Here is an 11,282-nt window from a genome sequence, read left to right on the forward strand (position 1 = left end):
TTAGGCTTTTCAGATCAGAATAAACATTCAAATTAGTAACTAACACTCTAATTTAATAAAATACACATTTCAAACAATATATTATTATAACCCCACTTTATATTCCCAATTATTTCCTAAAATGTCACTTGGAGAGTAAGTATATCTGTCTATCACTCACTGTATAGTTGGTTGCCTATGCACATGGCTCACTTAAATATATTTACAACATTAAAATACAACTTTTTACAATTATTATATGCTAATTTATTAAAAATGCCCTCACATAAATATATTTTTATTAAATTCTCTAGTATTTAACTTCTTAAAATAACCAAATACTTGTTATATCTAAAATTATCTAGTATATAACTTACAAATTAATTTTTTAAACAATATCATTTCAATATATATATATATATATATATATATATATATATATATATATATATATATATATATATATATATATATATATATATCGGTTTTAAAACGTCTTGCGAGGTTGGCCGATGCCTAATTTGCATGACACTCTATCATCCCATTGGCCCTCTCTAAGATCTCTTGCGCTCATCGCCTTCGTTACTCCGTCAATCTAAGATTTCTTGGGTCTTTCTCTCTTTCGGCGGTTTGGTGGTATCCAGTGCATAATTATTTTTGTCTTGAGTCTTGAGTCTTGAGTTATCTATCCTCTGGACGTGTCCGTACCATATCAGCTGTTTTCTTTCTATGTCTGTTGTTAGAGAGCCGTCAACCCCCATTCGCTGTCTTATCTCATCATTACGTATTCTCTCTCTGCGTGACACTCCTACTGATCTTCTAAAAGCATTCATTTCTACTGCCACCAGTTTTCTTCTGTTGTTTTCGGTTATTCGCCAAGTTTCTGCTCTGTACAATAGATTGCTTTTAATAAGAGATTCGTAGATATTGTATTTTCTTCTTTTTCCTATTTCATGACTCTACAGTACGCTGTTTAGACAACCTATTGTTTTTCTGGATTGTGTTATTCTTCTCTTTATTTCTTCATCATCTTTCCCCGTTGTGTCAAATTTTAATTCAACATCTTTGAATTGTTGATAATGAATATTAAAATAACTGGAACAACTATACCCAGCTCCTCCTTCTTGCATATCGAAGTTCCGTTCATGAGTCGACAGACGAAATACTAGCGACATTTTTATTTGGGAAAGAGTTGCGGTTTCCTGATAATCTATTATTTGGAATTCCTGAACCCCGTGAAGAATATAACGACAGTTACACCCAAAACTTATCTGAAAGAATTGACGATGTACATGGGAAGGTTCGAGAACATGGAGAGAATGGAGAGTGTCACGATGAAAGCTTGGTTATATAATCCAGTACGTTATAAGGGGCGATGTGAAAAGCTACAGAAGTCATGGAAAGGTCCGTATTCCGCGGTAACCCGAATCAATGATGTTGTCTACCGAATCAAACAACCAAGAACAAAAATAAAGATTGTACATCTTCATCGGTTGGACCCATAGGAGACAGTGGACTGACACGGTTGCCAGTCTAAAGGAGGGAGTAATGTTACGATTGTCAATCAAGTGACAGTTGTTGCTATTTGGAATAACCCTTAAACCAAAAGTGTAATGGGATTATATTTATATAGAATACCACAACTAAAAGCAGTAGTTCGAAAATTTACGCTGTATAAAGACAAAATTGTATTCGTTTGTAAAATTGTTAGAGAAGGTTCCTTGCTGTCAAACAGCAAGCAATGTGGTATATATATTCAATATTCACAAAAGCGTAATTGTTGATCGGTCACATTTTCTTCAAAAAATATAGATGTTAATTATACAGGTTTAAATAATGAATATTTGATTAAATAATGAATAGGGTAAATACAAATAACCGCAAAATACATTTTTATTTGTCTTACATTAGAATTTTAGTATCTAAATAGAAACAGGTAAAGGTTTTCCTTAAATATTATGTTAAATAAAACGAAAATTGCGTAAGTGTAATGTGTACCTACAACTCATGTTATTATTATGTCAAAACCCGTCTACGGCACCAACCGTAAATCCTACATGTGTGGCTCTTTAGTATTTTATTTATTTTTTCCATTATGTGGAAGAAAATTGTAACAGGAAAACACACGAAAGTGCACACAAAATGTGTTTTTAATTGACAATTACATCGTTGCTTAAAAAGTCCCGGTGTAAAATAGGCACAGGAAATATTTGAACAATTTTGTTTGTCACCCGATGTATGTACTTCCTGTTTACACATACACGTACACATTGAATAAATGAATAATTGATTTAATAGTAAACAAATTTTGAATCGAAATTATTATCGTTTACTGCTGCCGCAGAAAAGATAAATAATAAATAAATTAAGTTATTATTCGTCACATGAGCGCACTTCAAATATTTTTATAAAGTTACCAGAAATAATTATCAGTTTAAAATATGGTTTTTAGTATATTTAAACACACAATGAAAAAATATTACATAAACGCTAACGCAAGCAGGTTGCTTAAGCTGATAAGTTAATTGTTCCTCTACACGATTTGCTTTGATTATTAGTTTTAACTCTTCAATTTTAAACACTGTTCTATTAAGGTCCTCTTTTGCTTACTCTTTTTCGAATCATTTTCTTAGTAGAAACTGTTTTTTATCATCTACAACCATTTTAATATTGCTAGGTTTTCCATTTCATTTTAAGTTCGTTAAAGAATCTCCCTATATTGGTATCGGTTCTTCTTCTACATATTTTCGCTCTATATATATATATATATATATATATATATTATTATTAACAAACAACACATTTTATTAGGGTTGCAGTCAGAAAATTGGCCGGGATGTTAATAAAACACTCTTTTGACTTTTTGTCTAGCTTTCGGAATGGTTTTATTCCTTTTGCAAGACACTGTAAAAATGTAAATATTTATAAAATATCACAAATCTTCAGTGCAACTTACTAGTCATTGAGATTATTTGTAAAAGCATAGACACTCAACATTAATAACACACACATAAAATATAAAATAGTGGACAAAATACATTTTAAAATTCTTTAAAATTAAGGTACAGATAGTAAAAATTTAGTTTCTTACTTTTTATAGATGTTGCTCAGATAAACTGAGCAACATTTATTGTTACTTACTGGAAAACATCCAAAATAAAATTAATATCTACCTGTACCCACACAAATTACACTTATATGCATAACATGTTGCATACCATTAAGACAGGTTTAAAAATTAAAATCACCTAAGATGGGCCTCTAGTATTTCTTAAAAAGAAATATAATATTAAGTACACCTAATTACTTTTTAATCATAGGATTTTTTCTTTTTGTTCTCTATGTGCCAGTGTTAAAACACACCAGTAAAAGATGACAAACTAAATTTTTACTATCTGTACCTAAATTTTAAAATGTATTTTGTCCACTATTTTATATTTTATGTGTGTGTGTTATTAATGTTGAGTGTCTGTTGCTATGTGGATTTAAATAAACTACTCTTACTCAGAAGAAATGTATTTCAATTATAAATAGTATACCTTTAATTGGTTGATAGACAATATAGTAATTATTATTTATTTGCTCGTTGCTTTTATAAGAAATATTATCACTTACAGTTATTGTTAACACGTGATTGGATGCGGCAGTTGAACTTAAGAGCGATGTGTCTTCTCGGACGGTTGAACGTAAAAGAGAAAGAATTCTATGCAATCTTTCGCAAGTAAAATTTTGGCCCAGGTGATATTGCAGCAAGGGGTAGGACGTGGAAGCGCTGTTGCCAGTTTGGATTAAATCCGAACATACTCCCCGGCCGTTGAATGTCTCATTCAATAATGCGGTAGAAAGATAAGAAAGGAATGAGATCTAATGGTTAAGTTGGAACGTAAGAAGATACAGAAGACGACATATGATATATGAACAAGAAAGTAAGCAGGAACAGAGAATAAAGTAATAAACAACAATCAAAATTAAGAATCTTGAGGTAAGGGACAAAGCTTTGTGATGGGCCTAATAAAGACTCCTTCACTGGTTTGAATCCGTACAGCTCTGACCTTTCCGTCTAAGCCAGGAAATATTTCTAGTATTCCTACCTAAGGGGAGAGTCTCATCCTCCTTCAAGAGAACAAGATCATCTATTTTTAAATTTTCTTTAACTCGAAACCACTTGGGCCGTCCCTGTAATCTATTTAAATATTCCAAATAAAATCTCTTCCAAAACTGCTGTTGAAGCTGAGTACAGCGTTAAAAGAGGGTTAGTCGATTTTCAGGTATGTGAGTGATTCCTTGTTCAGGGTAAGAAGTGAATGTAGAGCCTATAAGAAAATGTCCCGGAGTCAGCCATTTTAAATCGGCGGGGTAGCTAGATAGAGGGCAAATTGGTCTGGAATTTAATATAGCCTCTATTTAAATTAGAACAGTAGCTAATTTTTCAAAAGTCAAGTGGGCGTTGCCTAATATTCGACGAATATGAAATTTTGTCGATTTTATGGCAGATTCCCAAATTCCTCCCCAATGAGGACTATGAGGGGGTATCCACTTCCATTTTATTAGATTTTCTGAGGCAAAGTTTTGGATTGAAGTAAAATTTTTGGAGGTTTTAAAGAAGTCATACAGTTCACGAAGACAGTTATTAGCACCAGTAAAATTGGTACCGTTATCGCTAAATATAACAGAGGGGTTCCCTCTACGAGCAATAAAACGTTTTAGTTCTAGTAAAAAAGAGTTACTAGAGAGATAGGATACGAGTTCAATATGGACAGCTTTTGTACTCATACAGATAAAAAGTGCCACATAACATTTTGTGAGAGGGGCCTTACGAAGGCGAGATGTTTTTATCATGAGTGGTCCACCATAGTCAGTCCGAACATTTTGAAAGGGGCGTGAGGTCGAAACTCTTTCCTTTGGTAAATCGGACATGATTTGCTGTGCAGGTTGTGCGCGAAATCTAAAGCAAGTAGAGCAATTTCGAATAATTTTCTTAATTTTCCTGAGGCCATTCAAGGGCCAAAATCTTTGTCTGACATTGGAAAGTAAGGCTTGTGGTCCGACATGATCAAGTCTAGTATGTTCGTGCAAAAGTAATAGAGTGACTGCATGTTATTTAGAGGGAAGTAAAATAGGGTTTTTGTGATACTCTAGAATGTCTGCATGTTTTCCGAGACATAAAAAACCAGAGTGACTTATGAATGGGCTAAGTGATATTACCATGTTTGTACCATGTTTTTATTTGACAGTGATTCGGAACTGAAGTGTTGGCGTTGAACAATTTTACAAATTGAGTTAGTGGACGTTAGGAGTTCATCTACAGATAGTGGACCAGTAAGAGTTTTAGTGGGGAATCTTGAATTGTGAATAAATCTGTGTAAGTTGTAAGTCTGTAAGTTGCATTCATTAATTTTTTCATTAAAATGAGCGAGATTTAGATTGGGGTCTTGCAGAAATGAAGGACCTGACCACCATAAATATAATTTTAAAATGTTTTGGGCTAGTAATCCTCGAGATGGGGAGTCGGCAGCATTTTCTGGAGATTTTATGTGACGCCAGTGAAAGGCATTTGTCAATTCAGTGATTTAAGCAACTCGATTGGAAACAAAGGTATTCCAGCGGGATGCGTGAGATAGTATCCAATAGTGCTATCCTTAAATCGCTCCACAAATTGACACTAGAAAATGGCAGTTTGTTTTCGTATATTGATATGATTCTTTTGGTGAATATTGAGGAGAGTAACATGGCACAGAGTTCAAGTCTAGGTAGGGTTGTTGTCCTAATAGGGCTTACCCGGGATTTTCCTGTAATCAGTATGCAGGAAACCGTGTTATCAGAGTATACAGTACGAAAGTAAATGCATGCTGCATAAGCCTTTTCGCTGCTGTCAGCAAAGCCATGAAATTGTATGTGTGCGATTTTCTTATTAAGAAATAGACAGCGTGGGATTTTTAAGCACTTTAAGTGAGGTATATTATTTACAGAGGTTGTCCATTCTTTTTCCAAAGAGGGAGGATAGATATCGTCCCAGTCAATTCATTTCGAGGACAAGTTTCTTAAACTTTCCATGTAGAATCACAGGAGTTATCAACCCTAAGGGGCCATACATTTTAGCTAGAGTGGATAAGACAATTCTTTTCGTAACGTGAGTGTCAGTTAGGGCTTCATGTACTGAAATTGAGAGTGTGTCTGGAGAAGGGTTCCATGGAAGTCCTAAAACTTTATTAGAGGCATTTTTGATTTGGATATCATATGAGGTATGTTGCTCATTATTACAATATTTTTCGGTGAACCTTGTTGAATTGGAAACCCATTTGTGAGTTGAAATGCAAGCCTAGAACGGTATTTAATTCGTGATATGTGTTTTCTAGGTCAGCTTCAGTTTCGGCACCACAGAGGATGTCGTCTACGTAAGTTTGTGTAAGAAAGGCTTCACAAGCGAGGGGGTATTTTTGTATATTAGTGGATGTAAGCTCTTTGATAGCCTGATAGCAAACAAATTGGGGTATTCTAAAACGGCAAAGAATGTCAAATAGATCAGGTTGTTCTTGTGGACCTGTGAGCATCATGTCATTTAAAGAGGTTCTAGAAGAAGATATACAAGATCCATCAAAAATAACTCGTAATCGAGTGCTAGTACTGCTCTCTTTTATCACGCAATGATTGGGCAAAAAATATTATTGTGTTAATGTAAAATTAATGTATAGCGTGAGTTAGATATATCGTGCCTTATTAAGTGTAATCTATTCATCGATAAACCTTGTGTATTCAAGAACTAAAGTGTGATTTAATTGGAATTTCTTTTCTAAGCCTTCTAATCGTTTTTTAGCGATAAGGAAAGCGTCACCTAGTTTGGTATGCTCTAAGGGGCATTTAAGGGGAAGATTGACTTGGAATCGTCCGTTTTCTAAAATTTTTTCCTGAAAGGAATAAAATAAAAAGTTTTTCCTGAAGTCAAGTTTAGCAATTTCTTTAGTCGGGGTGAGAAGTTTTTTAGTGGGTATTTTCTTCATTTCCCAGAATTTGGGAAGAAGCGAGTTAAGGGTAGAAGGGTTTTCGGAGATAACATTAGAAGTTTGAGTAAATAACGATACTCTTTTATTTTGTAGATGATTATAAGGTACACTACCAGCGACAATCCAACCAAAAAAGGTGTTTTGAAGTACAGGGAGATTTTTTCCTAATCTTACGATGCCATCGGTAACGAGTTCGTAGTATTTGTCAGCACCTATCAAAATGTCAACGCTTGAAGTTGAAAAGAACTCATTGTCGGCTAAGGAAATGTTGTGTGGTATTTCGAGCAATTCTAGGGGTATGTGTGTCTGCGGTAGTGGGATAGTTATTTTATCGAGTACGTAACAAGACATGTTAAGTCTATTGCTTTTATTATTATTCGAGAAAATTGTAAGGTTTGGCATTATGTTAGACATGACTGAGCTCTGGGCAATTCCAGAAATTTGAAGTTTTTGTTGGTGGGTTTTACAGCTAATTTTTTCGAAAAGATTCCTTGATATAAAGCTACTTTGACTAGCATTATTGAGAAGTGCCTTGGCTGTTATCATATGTCCTGATTTTGATTAAATAGATATTTTAATTGTTGCTAATAAAACATTACAAGGTTTAGCGGAGAATGTAAAGTTACCTGTGGTATCTGGAGATACCGCTATGACAGACTCGGGGTGAATGTTATTTCCAGAAGTTTTTTAAGGATTGTATGTGTTTTCTTATTGTAGTTACGAAGTCTCTGAGTGTTTGAGCATTAACCTTAGTGAGAGTGGGGTAGTCCAAAATAGATTTTAAGTGTGCGTTGATTATATTCAAGTTATTAGAGTATCGTTTTTCCAAGAGGTCAAAAGCAATGGTAAAGTTTTCGTGGGTTAATTTAAGAGAGTCAATTAAGGCGAGAGCTTTATTTTTTAGAGAAGATTTCAGATATATAAACCGTTATATATTTGTCAGAGAGGGGTTGTCAATGATATTGGAGAGGTAAAGAGTTGATAAAATGATATCCATTCATCGTAGTTGCCTGAGAAGATTTAAAGTGATAATTGGGGTAGTTTTACATTAGTAGGCGTGGTTTGTGTAACAGTGGGAGTTTGAGTGGCAAGACTGAGTAGATTTGACTCTACGAGAGATTTGCACTTTTCGCGTAATAAAGTTAAATATTTAAAATAGTGTTTTTCCATAAGATCACGATTTTCAAGAGCATCGGCATCGTCAGTGGCTTGTTCTGTTATCTTGTATAACATTATAACGTTCAAAATGTTTAATTAGTGATTCTTCTCTTAATTGTAATTCTATTATAGTTAACTGAGAATCTACAAACTGATCACACCAATTATATGCTCGCGTTAAAACCGACTTTGCCGTTGCTCGTTGTTTTTTCAGTGCCTCCATTATTAAATATAGGTTTTAAATCCAAACAAGTATGATATGCAACCACTAAAAACGCCTTAAATTCACTGCGAAAGCACTACCGCTTTAGATAAAGCACACATTTTATAAGCGCCCTGAAAGAAAAACAATACAGTACAAACAAATCAATAAAAATATAAATAAATGAATATTTAAATGTGTTGTAGAATATGTGTAGTATATATAAAATGGTTAAGTATATGGAGGCACTGTGAAATCAGTAAGTATAATATTTACGATGTGTAAAAATATTAAAAGTATTATAAATGTTTTTAATTCTTAAAACTAATTATTACAAAGAATTTCTTAAACGGATTAATATTAGAATTTTTATTTTATGCGAAACAATAATGTCTTTCTTAGTATCAAAATTATTCTGTGAGCACATGGAAAGAACTCTTTGTATACCTGCAGCGGGGCGCCAACGTGAATTCTGGCACAGCGAATGACGTAGTAATTTGTAGAATATATATTTTAAATCTCATAAAAACCAGCTTAACCTATGGTACAGAGACATGGAGACTAACAGAAAGCAATAAAAGAAAACTCGAAACAACAGAAATGGATGTATTTAGACGATCACTTCGAATATCTAGGGCAGACAGAATTAGAAACGATGAAATAAGGAATCAGATGGGGGTAGATGGATCACTGGCAACAGAAATAGAAAGGAAACAACTTATATGGTATGGCCATGTTCAAAGAATGCCAGAAACAAGACTACCAAAAATCGCCATGAAACGGATACCACCAAATCGTAAGAAACGAGGAAGACCAAAAAGAACATGAAAGGAGGGAATAACAAAGGCAATGAGCTCCCGAGACTTGACCGAAGAACAATGGAATGATAGAAATTCGTGGAAATTAGGCATCGGACAACGACGCAAGACGTTTTGAAACCTATATATATATATATATATATATATATATATATATATATATATATATATATATATATATATATATATATATATATATATATATATATTATATCAATGGTATTCCAGGTTTGACTCCGCGTTAAATGTTGTTGGTTTTGATAAAAACCATTTTGACGACGTTTCGGCAAGATCTCACTTGCCATTTTCAAGTCTCTCTGGATGGTCTGCTTCTTGTCGACGTTCGAGTGGAAGTGAGAAGAGTGGAAGAGTGAATTTAAAGGGAACTGCTATTAAGTTAGGTAAAAGAACTTTGATCGGACAGTGTGTTCCCGTGGCTTCGATTTGTTCCATAAATACTAATGAGAAACCGTCGAAATCTAAGTATCCAAAGGAGCTTGTTGAGACGATGATTAAAACGTGACAAGATCTTGATGATGAACGAACTAAAAAAGTGAAGTCTATGCTGATAGAATTTCAAGATGTTTTTGCCATGGATAAGAAGGATAATGGCAAAACAAGCATAGTAAAGCATAAAATTAATACCGGAGACGCTCAGCCAATCAGACAACAACCTAGACGACTTCCATTTGCGAAAAGAGATGAAGCCGAAGACATCATCAAAGATATGAACAAACAAGGGGTAATTGAACCATCAAACAGTCCATGGACATCACCAGTAGTCCTAGTAAAGAAGAAAGATGGATGATGGTTTTTGTATTGACTACCGACAGCTCAATGCAGTAACTAAAAAAGATAGTTATCCTTTGCCCAGAATAGACGATACTTTGGATACACTTTCTGGTTCTCGTTGGTTCTCCACACTCGATCTGAAAAGTGGATATTGGCAAGTAGACATGGAGCCAGCTGATCGTGAAAAAACCGCATTCTCCATAGGATCAGGGCTTTGGCAGTTCACAGTTATGCCCTTTGGTTTATGTAATGCCCCTGCCACATTTGAAAGATTAATGGATGCAGTTTTAAGAGGACTAACATGGAAAACATGCCTGGTTTATTTGGATGATGTAATTGTAGTTGGAAGATCCTTCGATGAACATGCCAATAATCTAACAGAAGTCTTTCAACGATTGCGGGCAGCGAATCTGAAGTTGAGTCCAAAGAAATGTCACTTGTTTCGACGAGAAGTGAAGTACTTGGGACATATTGTAGCAAGTAATGGTGTAACAGCTGATCCTGAAAAACTTTCAGCAATTAAGGATTGGCCTGTACCAAGAGATAAACACGAAATTAGAAGTTTTCTTATGTACATATTACAGACGTTTTGTCAAAGCATTTGCCAACATCTCCAAGCCATTAACAAAGTTGACAGAAGAAGGCAAAGAATATACATGGAGCGAAGAGTGTCAACGAGCTTTCGGAAACTCACAAATGGCTCTGACCAGCGCACCGATTTTAAGCTACCCTAGACAGGCAGGAAAATTTGTGTTGGACACCGATGCAAGCAAAAGTGCAATAGGAGCTGTTCTTTCCCAAATCCAAGATGGGCAGGAGAAAGTCATCGCTTACTTTAGCAAAGTCTTGTCAAAACCAGAAAGACTCTATTGCGTTACCAGGAGAGAATTGCTAGGCGTAGTGAAGGCTTGTGAGCATTTCCATAAATACTTGTATGGCAGAAAGTTTCTTCTTCGCACGGATCACGCTGCTCTAAAATGGCTCCTACAATTTCGTAATCCAGAGGGCCAGATGGCAAGATGGTTAGAACGATTACAAGAATATGATTACGAGATCGAACACAGGGCTGGCAGAGTTCATTAAAATGCTGATGCCCTTTCGAGACGGCCGTGCAGTGCAAATTGTAATCACTGTCTTAAATTAGAAGAACGACTTTGTCCCGTGAGACGAACCACCGTCATTATCGATCAATGGCAGCCTCAACAGCTACAAGACGCTCAAGCAGATGATCCATGTATAAAAAGAGTATTGGATTGGATGCGTCGAAGTGAAAGACCTTGGCAAGACATTAGTGCATGTAGTCCAGAAGTCAAGTGTTACTGGAGCCAATGG

At 34.9% G+C, this 11,282-nt stretch overlaps 2 protein-coding genes across 2 annotated transcripts; both read right to left on the reverse strand.

The window, feature by feature from the left end:
- Positions 1 to 569: 569 nt before the first annotated feature.
- LOC140448969 (uncharacterized) lies at positions 570 to 6,533 on the reverse strand. The gene is made up of 2 exons (XM_072542111.1): positions 6,241 to 6,533; positions 570 to 867 (listed from the first exon to the last, which is right to left on the reverse strand). The coding sequence occupies exons 1-2, from the start codon at positions 6,531 to 6,533 to the stop codon at positions 570 to 572; spliced, it is 591 nt and encodes a 196-aa protein (XP_072398212.1).
- Positions 6,534 to 6,707: 174 nt separating this feature from the next.
- On the reverse strand, positions 6,708 to 7,526 carry LOC140448970 (uncharacterized). The gene has a single exon (XM_072542112.1). It carries the CDS (start codon positions 7,524 to 7,526, stop codon positions 6,708 to 6,710), a length of 819 nt encoding a protein of 272 aa, XP_072398213.1.
- Between the last annotated feature and the right edge of the window lie 3,756 nt (positions 7,527 to 11,282).

The sequence above is a fragment of the Diabrotica undecimpunctata genome, chromosome 8 (assembly GCF_040954645.1).
Source record: "Diabrotica undecimpunctata isolate CICGRU chromosome 8, icDiaUnde3, whole genome shotgun sequence".
Classification (NCBI taxonomy): domain Eukaryota; kingdom Metazoa; phylum Arthropoda; class Insecta; order Coleoptera; family Chrysomelidae; genus Diabrotica; species Diabrotica undecimpunctata.

Excerpts from the sequence above, each read along its gene's own strand:
- LOC140448970 (XM_072542112.1), bottom strand. The coding sequence starts at position 7,526 with ATGATAACAGCCAAGGCACTTCTCAATAATGCTAGTCAAAGTAGCTTT.
- LOC140448969 (XM_072542111.1), bottom strand. The coding sequence starts at position 6,533 with ATGATGCTCACAGGTCCACAAGAACAACCTGATCTATTTGACATTCTT. Across the intron at positions 868-6,240 it reads AAGGTTCACCGAAAAATATT|AGCAGAAACTTGGCGAATAA; the intron begins GTAATAATGAGC and ends TCTATTGTACAG.